A 16,052-nucleotide genomic window follows, 5' to 3' on the forward strand; every position below is an offset into this window, starting at 1 on the left:
TATCATGTGACACGTAATGTAATGCATTTCTATCTTTAGTTTAATTTATATTTTTACATTTTGTGTTTCATTCTCTGTTGATTACCTTAAATATGTTGTGCGTGAGTTTTTATGTTACTGTAATCTCGAGATTTGTAGTGAGGATATGTAATTAGTTGAAATAAATTTAAAGCATTTTGTTATTTTCATATGTCTTGTAATAGTACCATAAACAAAGTCTAACAATAAACAGACCCACCAATATCACATATAATAAACTAATTTTATTTGTATTATGATTGAACTTTAAATTATTTTCTTTTAAAAATATGAATGTACAGAATAACAACACTAGCTATTACATCACAAGTTTAGGATCATTAAATTAAACATACTGAACACACAATGATCCTCAAGAAAACACTATCATACAAATAGAGATCGTTATTAATGTTCAGATTCTTCCAAACAAACATCTTAACCTTCATTTACTTGCTGAAAACGAACTGTGGTTTTATTCGTCAGTGTTTGGCGGTTCAGGACTGGGATTCGTCTCTTTCACTCCGTTCTCTTTCTTTGCGCTGTCGTTCTCACTGACTCCTCCGTTTTCTTTAGTATTCGTGTTCATGAGAAGAGAGTCTTCAACCGCAGTTCGATTTTCATCCTCTGAGGGAAACTCTTCAGGACGCTTTCGTTTAAAAAACCCACACTACACACAAACACACACATGAACAGATTGGCTTGAGGACTTGAGAGGTGAATGATGACATCAGGAGTGAGGTGATCTGATTGGCTCTTACCTTCAGCAGCAGGATCAATATGATAATGAGCAGGATGACCCCGCCCCCTGCACCAGTGCACACGATCAGCATTAGACTGGGTGGAACGACAAACTCCGCCTTCACCGCAATCTGAGAGGAACAGAGAGAAGCTCGTCACAACTACGATCGATACAACGTCGATCATCTTTAAATGATGATGAAGGAGTGAGATGTGGGTACCTGTGATTTGTGAGGGTCATCCTGCAGAGTGAAGAAGAAATAGTTATAAATGTGACGGAACAGTGTCTGTGTCTGTAATAATAATAATAACCTTTATTTAACCAGGAGAATCACATTGAGATATTACTATCTCTTCTTCCAGCGAGACCTGGTCAAGACAGCGGCACATGTAGTTTCACACAAAATAAATAACAATAAGACAACACCACAATTTACAACAATCAAAAGTTAGGTAAAAGCAAATTAGCTAAAACAATTACAAGTGTCCAGTAAAATATTTTGAAAAAGACGTTTAAAAGTGCTTAAGGTTGGAAGTGCGTCTAAATTAAGAACATTTTGCAATTCATTCCAAACCCAAGGAGCAAAAAAAGAAAACGCACCCTTGCCCAATTCTGACAGTACCCTTGGGACTTTTAGTCGAATATGGGAACTGGACCTAGTACGATAATTATTTGTATAATAAATTAAAAGATTTAATATATAAAAGGGAAATTTACCTAAAAGAGCTTTTGCGATAAATAAAAACAACTTTCTCCTTTGATATAAAGATGACCAAGATAAAGAATCATATAAAATACAATGATGCGTCCGTGACTCTGCACCGGAAACAAAACGCAAAGCTGCATGATACACTGAATCTAGTTTTCTAAGTAGAGATGAAGCTGCATGCATATATAGAAGATCACCGTAATCAATTATGGATAAAAAAGCACTCTCTACTAATTTCTTTCGGACCTCAAAGGGGAAACAATTTTTTAAACGATAAAAGAAACCAAATTTTGGCCTAAGCTTCTTCAACAAATTATTAATATGTACATCAAATGCTAATCTTTCGTCCATCCATATACCTAGATATTTATAAGAACTCACTCTTTCTAATGGTATACCATTTGAAGTTATAATTGAAATATCGGTTAATTTAGAGCGACCCCGACTAAAAATCATGTATTTTGTCTTTTTTGAATTTAAAACCAATTTTAACTGCGACAATGAGTGCTGCAGTGCTTGAAAAGTGTTTTGTAGTTGCTTCATTGCTTGATTTAAAGAAGATGCTGTTGTATAAATAATTGTATCGTCTGCATACAAATGTAATTTTGGGGAATCTATTCCATGACCTAGATCGTTGATATAAATAGAAAATAAAAGGGGGGCTAAAACGGATCCTTGAGGAACCCCGGTATTTACTTGTAGGAATGGTGAATTGTAGTTTTCCACGGACACACATTGAGTGCTATCTGAAAGATAATTTTCAAACCAATTTAAATCTGCTTCACTAAGGCCTATAAACCTGAGTCTTTGTAACAATAATTTATGATCCACAGAATCAAAGGCTTTTGATAGATCAACAAATAAAGCAGCACATGACTTTTTGCTGTCCAAAGAGGTTATAATATCATTTGACACTGACATGGCTGCAGTAATGGAACTATGTCCTTTTCTGAATCCAGACTGATAATCGTGAAGAATATTATTGGCCGACAATTATTGTTTTAATTGGTCATATAATACTGTAAGAGTGACGTCAGTCATGAACTCCTGCAGGTCTGTGGTGTGAATTCAGTCCGACACTGACCATCACACGCTGACCAGCACAAGCACAACATCAGTTATGGCAACGGCACAGATTTCTTTCACTCATCACCTTCAGGCCAGTCGACGTCTGGTTGTAGCGGCTTCTGTTGTAGTGGAGCTCGGCGCTGATGTCCAAGACAAAATCCTCTCTGAACTCGTAGAAGGAGTATTTCTACAGCAGAAGAAACATAGTCTGAGTTATTCCATCTTAAACTGGTGTTGGTTTGTCTGTGTTCGTCACTCACGCTCTCGTATTCCTTCACGTTCTGGAAATCTGCGTCTGCCGTCAGGATGAAGTGAACTACTGAAGATTTCTGCAGATCAAACTGACCACACTTGAACTTCCCGTACTGACCGTCCTGAAACATCAACACAACACTGAGAACTGAAACACTGACACCAAGAAACCAGAGAATCAAATGAACTAAACCGAGGAAATCCAACAGGCAGAAGATGCGTTTACTGTGACTGCTTGTGATCGGATCTTAAAGGGATCGTTCACCCACAAATGATCATTCTGTCATCGTTTATTCAGCCTCATGTTGTTCAAAACATGTGTGATTTATATTGCTTTTTAAATAACCTTCCTAATCAGTTTCATCTCCTCAGCATCCCAGATAGCTTAGAAGAACTCAATGTTGCAACAGAAACCACTGACTCTCTTTTCCAGCACTTTAGACAAGTTTCTCCATAAAGAAAATAGTCCAACACCGTGGTACAATGAGCACACTCGGGCCCTCAAGACAGCAGCCAGAAAAATGGAGCGTAGTTTGAAGAAAACAGAAGCAGAGGTGTTTTGCATTTCTTGGAAGGAAAGTGTTACTGCATACAGAAAGACCATCAAACTGCTGGATCTGCTTATTTTTAGACTCTCTTAGAAAAAAACCACAACCCTAGGTCTTTATTTGACACAGTGGCTAAATTAATGAGAAGCTTCAACTTCAGACGTTTCCAAACAGCACAACAGTAATGACTTTATGCACTTCTTTACTTGCAAGATTTATAATATTAGAGAGAAAATTATAACCATGCATCCGTCTACTACAGAATCGCATCAGACAGTGCATTGTAGTGTTCCTGAGGAAAAAATCCATTCATCCGCAGCTATAGGAGAGGAAGAATATCTTTCTTAATATAATATTCTTAATATAATCTTTGTCATCAGGATACGTACCAAAAAAATTTAAGCTAGCTATAATTAAACCTCGGGTCATACTTTATATGAGGGTCCAATTCTCACTATTAAAGTAACACCAGGTAACTTTTGCTCTCGGGGTCCCCCTAGAGTTGGGGAACAGTATTGTCCTCTACTACTGTCGTAAACTCTGTCCTACATGCACGTGCATTTGTTGACAACCATGATAACCCAGAACACTAGGAGGAGTTCACATGCAGGTGTTCTGCTTGCGTCGCGTGTGAAATGTCTTCATCCAGGTACAGTGGCATATATTTCAGCATGTCATGATATGAATATAATTTAACTGCACAATTACTAGAAATGTTTACCTTGGATATTATACAAGCATACAAGTTTTGCAAGCATACAAGTTTGTGGAAAAATACACTTTTTTTTTCCACGATGTTTCCAACTCTGAACCAATTCTGTAGTAATATATATATATATATATATATATATATATATATATATATATATATATATATATATATATATATATATATATATGTGTGTGTGTGTGTATGTATATATATGTGTGTGTGTGTGTGTGTGTGTGTGTGTGTGTGTGTGTGTGTGTATGTATATATATATATGTGTGTGTGTGTATGTATGTATATATGTGTGTGTGTGTGTATGTATATATGTGTGTGTGTATGTATGTATGTATATATGTGTGTGTGTTGTCTTTGCCTTCTTTCTTGTGGCTCAGTGACACCTAAGGCTCATTAGTATGCAGCATTAGCAGATCTTTGTCTTCAGGTGTGAATGAGGACATTATTCATGACCTTGTTGGATCATTCACGCCCCCCTGCATATTGCCTTTCCAAACAAAAAGTGTCTTACACAATTTAAATCAATCTATTGTTTAATGTGAACGATTAGCCCGGATGATTTTCAGATCATTTTAAAGTAAACACTTTAGCCGACAGCACCCATTAGTCAAAAGTATTGTGGGAATATGTGAAGTTGGTCGTTTGTATCAGAACATTTATGTTTGAGTTTTTTGAATAACCACGCATAAATAATATTCTCTCAAAAATGCAAACATGTACATGCATGTTGCTCACATATTATGATAGCCATGTTCGTGCTAAATAGAGTGTAATTACACCTTTGCCATTAATATGTTTATAAGCAACTGAAAAAAATACAAAAATATCAGGTCATGTCAAAACATCTCAAGGACCCCAAAAACACCTTAGACCCCAGAGGGTTAAACATCGTATAAACTTTAAAATATTGCTGGCTACCTACAAAGCACTAAATGGTTTCGCTCCGCAGTACTTGTGTCACGGGGTGACGATGGGAGGAGAAGGCGGAACCTTGGCAGCGGGAAATGTGTCCACTGGGGAGCGTTTCCGGCGGGACACCAGGCCGGTTCCGGTGCCTCGCGAGTATGACGGCGGCTCGGAAAGACTAACAAGCAGGATTAACGACAGGTGCGAGATGAGAGATCCCGAACGGTGATTGGGGCGTATGCAGGGGCGGCGCTCCGCACACGCACATCACGCACTGCTGATTGGGGGGGGGGGGCACCAAAAAATCTGGGTCGTGAAAAATCATCACAATAGGCTACTAGTATAAGTAACAAATAAAATATGCCTAAAGCATGTTAATATACAAAAGCAATACAAAAGTAATATAGGCCTAGACCAATTTAGTCGAGAAAAAGGGTGAATCTCCTGTGCCAGTCTCCCTCTGGAACGTTCCCTATTGTTATTTCTTCGCTTCAATACAATGTCTATCTGCCTCTTGGTAAGGGGAACTTTAGAAAAACCCTGCAACTGAACGTGATATGATTTTACCAAATTAGACCGCTTAGATACGTTTTTTCGTTGTTGTTCTATGCGGATAATGCGGTCATTTTCAAGATGTTCATAGGCCAACGGCGACATCTGTTGGTGAAACTGCAATTAGAAAAAAAATGGCGGGGGGCACCGCCAAGCATTTGTGCTTAGGGCACCCAAATGGCTAGCGCCGGCCCTGGGCGCATGCTTAACAGAGGAGTATAAAAAAGCTGCCAGTACTGCCACCCACCCTCTGCTGTTCAGTCTCTGTCGCCAGGAACGAAGAACCACTACTTACCTTTCTGCTGTCCCAGTCTGTGCTGGAGCGAATCGGAGCTATAGTGCTGATCTAACCAGACTGTGACACTTGAGCGAGCTCTTAACGCATTATAGTCCTTCACGTCTACTGCCATCTCAAAACTCCGGCCAGTTAATAATACCTAGAATATCAGAATCGACTGCTGGCGGTATATCCTTTTCATATTTACCGCCCAAAATGCATAATTTCCCTGTTATCACTGCTTTGAAACAATATTGTATAAAGCGCTTTATAAATAAAGGTGACTTGACTTGACGTGAGTAAATGATGACAGAACGATCATGTTTTGGGGGAACGATCACTTCTACAGCAGCTGTAAAAGGGTCTATGATCTCTTACCTGTGGTTTGGTGAATCCACACTGCACTGTAGAGTTCTGTCGAGAAGAACAGAAGATGTTTATTCAGCAGAACACTTGCTGGTTTGATGGTATGAGCTGATGAACGGGTGACGCACCTCCTGCATGCTGAAGATCTGAGGGGTTAAAATCACATGTGTAGTTTGACAGGGCAGGGTGAGCTTGAGCCACACCGGCAGATCTTTAACACCCAGATTCTCCACCTGTGGACACAAACACACACACACACACACACACACACACAGCAATCTGATCGCATCAAGCCCAAAAACAACACGATGAAGCTGTAGATGTGTGTTTGACTCTCTGACCTTGTAGACGATGCTGAGAGGTTTTGGACCTCTGTCCTCCAGAGAGAAGTTCAGATACGTCACAGAGTCTTCAGCCGCTCTGACAAACACAATATAATACAACTGATAGTACAACCGTAACCGGTAAGATCTCTGACTGTCTTTCCAGGAGACAGAACAGAGAAAGACATTTAGATGTTGAGTATTCAATTATTCAGAGATGAAGAAGTTAAAGAAATGCCACTCACAGACTGATCGCCAGATCAACAGCGAACTGAACCGGGACGCTCCTCCTCACCGCCGTATCGCTGATGTTTCCATTATTATCACTGTGAACAAACATACAGAAGTTACTCATGAATGAACATGAACATTCTTCATAACCTGGATCGCGAGCGCACATCTCTGCTGAACATTACTGATATGAAACTGCCCTGAAAACAAACAGATCTGTCAAACTCAGCCTTTCACCTGTTAGCGGTGATCATCATCTCCATCCTGTCAGACCAGTCGTAATCCCATTTCGCCATACGAAAGGTTGCCAGAAACTGAGTCTAGAAGACAGTAGAAATCACAGATGTTGGTAACATCATCAACTGTCCCTTTAAGAGAAGCGAGCGGGCCGGAGAACGCATTCACGTGAAACTAAAACAGACGTTATTCCTCTGAGAATCTCCGCAGGTAATTTACACAAATAATTTATTTTGATTCCTTTTCATTTTTACAGAGTAAAAGACTTGGGAAAGACATAATATATGGCGTATAATAAATGTGACCAAGACCCGGTAGCACTGACTCTGGACAGGAGCGGAAATTAACGTTCAAAAATACCACAAAAATCAACACAAATATTCACAAATCTAATTAAGCAATATAACACGAGCAAGAGTTCCAAAAATAACCGCAAGAGTGCAAATTGATATTGATTTTACACAACAGTTAAATAAAAGAAGTGAATATTAAGTGGCTAATTTTTAAACACAATATTGTCAATATTATTTAATTTTGATCTATTTCACCAACGAATGTCGTTCAAAACAGTCACAGAACCGTTGTGGTCTCCTAGCAACACAGCAGGGTTCGAATGAATCGCACCAGTTTCGAATGAATACTGGTGTGAGACACCACCCCAGTAGAGGACGTCCCTGGATTAGGTCCAGTGGCACCGCAAACCTGCTCAATCACTTCCATCTCAGATAGGGGTGATTATTAATTATCAGGGCTGTCTGATTGGAAGAGATTTTGAAGGGGAACGGGAGAGCTTCACTCCGACGAGGCGAGTGAAGATTATCTATACTATGGAGAGTATAGAGGTTTGCTGTTTGTTTAAAACAGCAAAAGTGAAACGTGCTCTGTGGGGGCCCAGTGGGGCAATACTGGTGTGAGACACCACCCCAGCAGAGGACATCCCTGGTGTGTGTGTGTGTGTGTGTGTGTGTGTGTGTGTGTGTGTGTGTGTGTGTGTGTGTGTGTGTGTGTGTGTGTGTGTGTGTGTGTGTGTGTGTGTGTGTGTGTGTGTGAGAGACACCACCCCAGTAGAGGACGTCCCTGGATTGTAGGTCCAGTGGCACCGCAAACCTGCTCAATCACTTCCATCTCAGACACGGTTTTAATTATTCTTATTTCTTTTGATTATTTTAATTTCTTCTATGTAAAGCACTCTGAATTACCACTGTTTAGCTTTGCATTTACTGAATGAGCACTGTGCCACTGTTCGTCCGACTGTTTGCACTGTATTTTATTTTCTAAACTGTTTTAATTATTCTTATTTCTTTTATTATCTATGTAATTATTTTAATTTCTTCTATGTAAAGCACTTTGAATTACCACTGTGTATGAAATGTGCTATATAAATAAACTTGCCTTGCCTTGCCTTGCAGTTTTGAACGAATCAAAGATTAAATGAATCACTCATTAGACTTGACGGATTTAGTTTTAGATTGAAAAAGTTGTTGTTCCATTTCAAAGTAGTAAATATTGAAAATGTTATTTTTCAAACATGAATTCGTAATTTTAATTATGCCATTGTAACTGCAGTGTAAATGCATATGCCACCTTTGAGCTGCATTAAACAGTCTGGGTAAATGCATATAAATGCCACTTCTGAGACACTTGTACAGCGCAAACATGGATTATAACAATTTCATTTTATAACAGCAGTTCAATTTAAGTAATTGATTACATTTAAGAATCTTACATAAAGTATGACACATACCTTTCATAAGATTAAAAAACGTTCCCCTTATAAATGTAAAAAACTGCCCTTGGAAGTAAATGTAAGGTAATATTTTTCATTTCTGACACTGCCTTGTGACTGTGTGTTAATGAATCTCCTCAGGCTGATAGAGATGTGAAACCAAGAGCTTCTGCATGTTCATCTGTCGTTACATGAGGAAAGATACTACTGTCTGTGTGTGTGTGTGTGTGTGTGTGTGTGTGTGTGTGTGTGTGTGTGTGTGTGTGTGTGTGTGTGTGTGTGTGTGTGTGTGTGTGTGTGTGTGTGTGTGTTTGTGTGTGTGTGTGTGTGTGTGTGTGTGTGTGTTACCCTGCTGCCGCTGCGGTACACTGGTTGACTGATACTGCAGGTTGTTCTGTTCATAACACCGCTGTCACGATCACCACAGCTGCTTCGAGTCCGGCTGGGCTGTTTGTTACACACACACACACACACACACACACACACACACACACACACAATTTATATAATCCTTAAAGGCCAATTCACACTGTACCGACAGACACCGACCAACGCAGACAATCACAACCAGATTACTGTTCGTCACTTTTCAGACATTCCACAATCCAAAAAACATCTGGAAAGTCAAGTCACCTGTATTTATACAGCGCTTTTTACAATATAGATTGTATCAAAGCAGCTTCACAGTGATAACATTAAAATAATAATACAACAAAGTTTGTTTCTAGAAGAAAATTGCGTCCACCTTGAATATGAAATGTGTCCAACTAAGCAAGCTAAAAGCCAAGGCAACACACTGATTCAACAAAACTCAACAAAGTGTCTGTAGCTGTTGGTCGATGTCTGTGAATTGGACTTAAAACAACACAACATAAATTATTTAGACTTATATTTAGATATATAGAAACTTTTTTATATCTTTGATTCTTTGACCTATATCTTCTATATCTACAACAGTTCTTCTCAATATCCCTCCTCGTCTCCTCGCTCCTCCGTCCTCCATCCTATGATCCGGAAACCGATCGAGCTCAGCCATCTTGAAGGACATCTCAATTCTCTAATTGCACCGTGAGGATCGAGGATCGAGGAGTGAGGATCGAGGAGTGAGGAGTGAGGAGGCGAGGATCGAGGAGTGAGGATCGAGGAGTGAGGATCGAGGAGTGAGGATCGAGGAGTGAAGATCGAGGAGTGAGGATCGAGGAGTGAAGATCGAGGAGTGAGGATCGAGGAGTGAGGAGTGAGGATCGAGGAGTGAAGAGTGAGGAGTGAGGAGTGAGGAGTGAGGAGTGAGGATCGAGGAGTGAGGAGTGAGGATCGAGGAGTGAGGAGTGAGGAGTGAGGATCGAGGAGTGAGGATCGAGGAGTGAGGAGTGAGGAGTGAGGAGTGAGGAGTGAGGAGTGAGGAGTGAGGAGTGAGGAGTGAGGAGTGAGGATCGAGGAGTGAGGATCGAGGAGTGAGGAGTGAGGAGTGAGGAGTGAGGAGTGAGGATCGAGGAGTGAGGATCGAGGAGTGAGGAGTGAGGAGTGAGGAGTGAGGAGTGAGGAGTGAGGAGTGAGGAGTGAGGATCGAGGAGTGAGGATCGAGGAGTGAGGAGTGAGGAGTGAGGAGTGAGGAGTGAGGATCGAGGAGTGAAGAGTGAGGAGTGAGGAGTGAGGATCGAGAAGTGAGGAGTGAGGAGTGAGGAGTGAGGAGTGAGGATCGAGGAGTGAGGATCGAGGAGTGAGGAGTGAGGAGTGAGGAGTGAGGAGTGAGGAGTGAGGAGCGAAGAGTGAGGAGTGAGGATCGAGGAGTGAGGAGCGATCCTCAGGAGTGAGGAGTGAGGAGTGAGGATCGAGGAGTGAGGATCGAGGAGTGAGGATCGAGGAGTGAGGAGTGAGGAGTGAGGAGTGAGGATCGAGGAGTGAGGAGCGAGGAGTGAGGAGTTAGGCTCGAGGAGTGAGGAGCCTAACTTCCTCACATAGGTTCAAGTGAGGAGTGAGGAGCGATCCTCAGGAGTGAGGAGTGAGGAGTGAGGATCGAGGAGTGAGGAGTGAGGAGTGAGGAGTGAGGAGTGAGGAGTGAGGAGTGAGGATCGAGGAGTGAGGATCAAGGAGTGAGGAGTGAGGAGTGAGGAGTGAGGAGTGAGGATCAAGGAGCGAGGATCGAGGAGTGAGGAGTGAGGAGTGAGGAGTGAGGAGTGAGGAGTGAGGATCAAGGAGTGAGGAGTGAGGAGTGAGGAGTGAGGATCAAGGAGTGAGGAGTGAGGAGTGAGGAGTGAGGAGTGAGGATCAAGGAGCGAGGAGTGAGGAGTGAGGAGTGAGGATCAAGGAGCGAGGATCGAGGAGTGAGGAGTGAGGAGTGAGGAGTGAGAAGTGAGAAGTGAGGAGTGAGGAGTGAGGAGTGAGAAGTGAGGAGTGAGGAGTGAGGAGTTAGGATCGAGGAGTGAGGAGTGAGGAGTGAGAAGTGAGGAGTGAGAAGTGAGGAGTGAGGAGTGAGGATCAAGGAGCGAGGATCGAGGAGTGAGGAGTGAGGAGTGAGGAGTGAGGAGTGAGGAGTGAGGAGTGAGGATCAAGGAGTGAGGAGTGAGGAGTGAGGATCAAGGAGCGAGGATCGAGGATCGAGGAGTGAGGATCGAGGAGTGAGGAGTGAGGAGTGAGGAGTGAGGATCGAGGAGTGAGGAGTTAGGATCGAGGAGTGAGGAGTGAGGAGTGAGGAGTGAGGAGTGAGGAGTGAGGATCGAGGAGTGAGGAGCTTCCTGAGAAGTCATAAGCGAGGATACACTGGTGTCCTATGCGGAAGTGTTTTATCGACTAAACGTGACGCATGTATCAATTCTCCTCCCCCTTCACATCAGTCACAATCATTTTAATTTATACTTTACGTTTGCAGTTTATATAAACCACACATCACACATATTTCAACGGGGTATCTTGCTTTATTATTATTTATTATGAATTATTGAAATAACCAAACTTCAACAACGTAAGCGCAGATCCTTTGAGCGCTGCTGCTGATGCTGAGAAGTGACGCTCGAGTGATCAAGTATTCCAATGTAGAAAAAAGCTTTCATTCGATTCCTCCGTCCTCCTTTCCTTTCCTTGCAGCCTTCCCTCGCGTCCTCCAGGGGGCGGAGCTGAGACGCAAGGGAAGGAAGCGGGGAAAGGAAACGAGGATGCACAAATAAGAATTGAGAAGCACCCCAGGGCTGCGTTCCAGTCCACTTGTAGACACGCACTTGCGAACTTCCCTAAGCACTTCCCCTCGGGGGAATCCCTGCCGCCATTTTGAGGTGCGTTCCACTTTGTTGCTGTTAGCAATCTAAGATAAGTGCACACTCTTTTACTCCATATCTTTGTGCATATTGTGTGGTTTGCTTATTAATTCCCAAATGAGCAATCAGCATTTACTCAGTTGTGTTTATGCTGCAAGCTAGCGGTCTGTTGTATGTCATTGCTGTGAGGATATGCTGTCTAAGCTACGGATATGAGAATAGGTTCAAGTGAAATAAGCATTCGGGCTTTCAACGGCATTACCAATGTTTATCTGCATACTCTGTAAATGGTAAATGGACTGCATTTATATAGCGCTTTCACAGACCCAATGGCCACCAAAGCGCTTTACATTTAGCCTCACATTCACCCATTCATACACCGACGGCAGTGTCAGCCATGCAAGGCCATCCAGCTCGTCGGGAGCAGCTGGGGTTAGGTGTCTTGCTCATGGACACCTCGACACTTGGTCCCCCATTTAGCATTTTGTTAGATAATTATATACTTTTTAAATATTGTTTATCCTTATTATTATTTAATGGGGCTATCAGTAAATTAGCGTAATTATAATCAACACCTGCAAGTGTACACTTTGAAGAGTAAAAATGACAGAAGGTTTCGTTAATTCAACTTTATTAAAACTGCATATGCTAATCAAATTGCACTTCCAAAAGTCATACATTTGTGAAAAAAGAAAAAAAAAAGAAATAAACGAATATACAAATTTATTTTAAGTATAATAATTAAAACATAAAAAGCAAAGGCAGATCAGAACATGTAATGAGCAAAACCGGGTTCTGTATGGCAGACAGTAGTCGAGCCGGCAATAAAGGTCGGTAACTGTGGAAACATCCACAAATCCAGAGGAGCATAGAAACGAATGAGACTAAATAGCGGACAAATGAAATGAAAAAAACTAAAACAGTGCGAGCGAGGCTACATTAGTCACATTATAAATAAAAATTGTAGGTTGTGTTTGATAGCTGAGGCTAAATTAAACGCAATACTCGCGTATCTGCTCGATGATGAATGAGAACACAATGAGCCCAACAGGTGGTTGGAATTTAAAAGGCTGATTTTCCCGCTTCAGTGACGAGTGACGAGTACATTATGTAGTCCAGTGGTTGTCCAGACACCCTCGGCACAACCTTCAGCAATGGCCCTGAACGGTGGTTTAATGTCAACATTATGACAACGCTGTAACAACCTTCACCACACAACGTAGTTAAAGCAACCTTTTGGCCATGTTGTTAAAACGTTGTTAGAAGGTCGGGTACGTTGTGCCAACGTTCTGTGTTTGCTGGGTTGTTCAGGAAGTAAAGTGACCTGCGCATGCGTTTTAGCTGATTATTATGTAGTTAAATTAAATACATGTGAGGGATGATAGTGATGATTTACGTTGGATGCGAGCGAGAGTGAGCCTGCAGTGTATTTACTCATTGCGCGTGGAATCAGGGCAACACATTTGGAAATCCACTGTCTCCTCAAAACAGTCCGTTTGCAAGCAGCAGAAGACCACCTTATGCGACACACACACACACAGTAAACCTGTGTTGTTTACTCAACTACGCATAATAGCACCGAATTAATAAAAAACACAAAATGTTGACCCGCGTTCTGTTTTCTATCATGCGCCGTGCACGTCTGCGATGTTGTAATATGCACGCAAACGCACCAGGGTTCGACAGAATCAAGTTGAGTGTGAAACCAGACCAACACTGCGGGGGCGCCGGGAACATTCGCGCTCGGTCTCGGACCGCAGCAAACGAGCCCAGTGTGAAAGCCCGCTCACTTTGTAGAGAGGGACCAAATTTTCTCTGAGTAGAGTTTTTGCTGTGAAGGCTATATGCACATCATACTTAATGTATTAAAAAGTGACAAGACTTATTTGAGTAGCAGAATGAAATCTGATCAACTGTTGAGAGTTTATCAGTCAATTATATATCGCGTATATAGGTACTGTAGTCTATATTTCAGCTGATATTTAGATTTTAATGCCAAAAGCATTTTCAAAAGGTTTTTTCAGTTTTTTGACAGTCCTTAGTTTGATGTGTGGACAGCGTTACCTTAACGGTGTCAAATTTTGAGAGCGAGAGGCCTTCTGGGTAGTGCAGCACAATGCTGGTGTTGAAGGAGTCGTCGCCCGGGTTGTCCAGCGATACGAGGACAGTGAAATGAGCTTGATTCACCACCACTAACGTGTCGTTCCTGAAGAACAAACCAAACGCAGAATCTACATCACATTCTCATGTTTAATTCAAATCAAGAAGAATATAAATATCCAGAAGCATTTACAGACATATTTCACATTAGTATCATGTCTGATGTATCTATCAGGGGTTTCTCACGTAAAACTGAAGTTCAGCTTCAGATCGGACACACAGCTCCGGTTTGAATTACAGTTCCTTTGAAACGCCACCTAATAACATACAAAACAGAAACTTTCATAGAGCTTTTGAAACTTTATACAGTAAAGCTGAAGGACCTGATATTTCTAGACAGAGAGAGACAGGAATTTAACAAGCCTAGAGTGTATACATTGTGATGTCTCACCTCGACATGCTCCTCTGTCCTGCTGTGGATGTCAAGAATAGCCGTGGAGTTTTCAGAAAGCTTCTCGGTTTGTGAGAAATTGATTCGTATCTTCAGTGGAGACACTGTGTCTGCAATGCATCTCTAAAACAAAAACATAATCTGCTGTTAAACCGAAGCTGCCGGGATTGGCTGAAGCTGTGGTAGATGAAGCGTACCGGCATGAAGATGGGGAATCTGGTACAGGAGATCCCAGAATCCAGCAGGACGAACTTCTGCAGAGTCCAGGACGACGGATCACTCTGATCGAAGAATCCTCGATGGACTGTTCTCATCACATCAACATTCAGGTTCAGAGAAATATTCAGGTTCTTCTCGAGAGATCCTGAGAGAGATGAGAGGGTAAGACATGGAGGCCGTGCTCTTCGTGTGACAGAGACTCTGAGATGTCTTTGACGTTACCACTGCTACTGGTCCGCTCGTTCACCGTGAAACACGAAGTGAGATTAAACGCATTAAACGCTTTGTCACCCGGGCATTCAAAGTCGTTCAGACTGATTTCATTGGGACTGAAACTGAGCTGCGCAGATACAGACATCACTGGCCGAGCCCTGAGAAGAGAGAGAAAAGAGTAAATAGCTAATGGTGCCGTGAGACTAACTGGGCTTAGACAAACTTGACCAACTCAAACTGATAGTTAGTTTGCTCAAATCATTGCATTAATTCTCCAAACTAAAGGTTCAGTTACAAACTGGCTCTGTTTGAGTACAGTCACTTTAGTGGCCAGAGTTCATAAATGAGACCTCGTGTTTAGACTGTAAGAGAATCTTTCCATTATTTGTAAATGTGTTGTGAAATGTCCTACTTGAGCAGCACGATCCCTCCTTTAGCTCCGATCACGACATCTGTCAGATTATCATCGCTCATGTCCATCTGACCGGACAGAGACACTCCAAACTGCTGCAGACCGGGCAGAACCGAGCGCGCTGGGATCCGCTGAACACACACACACACACACACAGATCTACTGTGCTAAAGCAGTTCATCATTGTACATGTTTATCCTGCCATGTCTGTCTGTTTATCTGAGAACATTCGGCTCGTCTGGGATTCTGGGTTAAACTGGGCACAGTGTTTGGGATTGAGGGAACTAAAGCAAACTCTCACCTGAGGAGCGTGTTCTGTGTTTATTCCATGTGTCCGGTTGCCCAGGTAGATGTAGACGACTCCCTCCCCTTCGTTCTCAAGCGGCGCCCCGACTGCCACGTCTGACAAGCCGTCCCCATTCAGGTCCTTTAGTGAAGCCAGAGATGCAGCAAATCTGCCGGTGTTTGACTCGTTCAGTGTCTTCTGAAAATACTACAGAGAAAGAGAACAGAATCTTTATTCGTTTGCACATGACCAGCGCCAAACCAATGTATTTCCATGACTTTAATGCGGAAGTCCGTCACCGGGAACCTATGACAATGGCAATCCCCTCGGAGCAGGATTGGACTCCGTTCCTGGAGGGCCACTATCCACCGCTCCAACCCTAATCAAACACACCTGAACCAGCTCATCAATGTCTTCAGGATTTCTAGAACGCTACCGGCA

At 42.2% G+C, this 16,052-nt stretch overlaps 1 protein-coding gene across 1 annotated transcript in view; it reads right to left on the reverse strand.

Annotated features, from left to right (window-relative positions):
• Positions 1 to 243: 243 nt before the first annotated feature.
• LOC306999954 (integrin alpha-L-like) overlaps positions 244 to 16,052 on the reverse strand; it is a 42,992-nt gene continuing 27,183 nt past the window's right edge. The window contains 18 exon segments of the mRNA XM_079615095.1: positions 244 to 688; positions 780 to 890; positions 981 to 1,001; positions 2,623 to 2,724; positions 2,798 to 2,911; positions 6,175 to 6,210; positions 6,291 to 6,395; positions 6,504 to 6,582; positions 6,731 to 6,811; positions 6,954 to 7,036; positions 9,028 to 9,126; positions 13,995 to 14,136; positions 14,277 to 14,347; positions 14,482 to 14,604; positions 14,679 to 14,845; positions 14,923 to 15,071; positions 15,326 to 15,456; positions 15,627 to 15,818. Of these exon segments, the coding sequence (XP_079471221.1) occupies positions 494 to 688; positions 780 to 890; positions 981 to 1,001; positions 2,623 to 2,724; positions 2,798 to 2,911; positions 6,175 to 6,210; positions 6,291 to 6,395; positions 6,504 to 6,582; positions 6,731 to 6,811; positions 6,954 to 7,036; positions 9,028 to 9,126; positions 13,995 to 14,136; positions 14,277 to 14,347; positions 14,482 to 14,604; positions 14,679 to 14,845; positions 14,923 to 15,071; positions 15,326 to 15,456; positions 15,627 to 15,818 (2,001 nt within the window). The 3' untranslated portion in view covers positions 244 to 493.

This window comes from Phoxinus phoxinus (genome assembly GCF_949152265.1).
Source record: "Phoxinus phoxinus genome assembly, chromosome: 6".
In the NCBI taxonomy this organism is placed as follows: domain Eukaryota; kingdom Metazoa; phylum Chordata; class Actinopteri; order Cypriniformes; family Leuciscidae; genus Phoxinus; species Phoxinus phoxinus.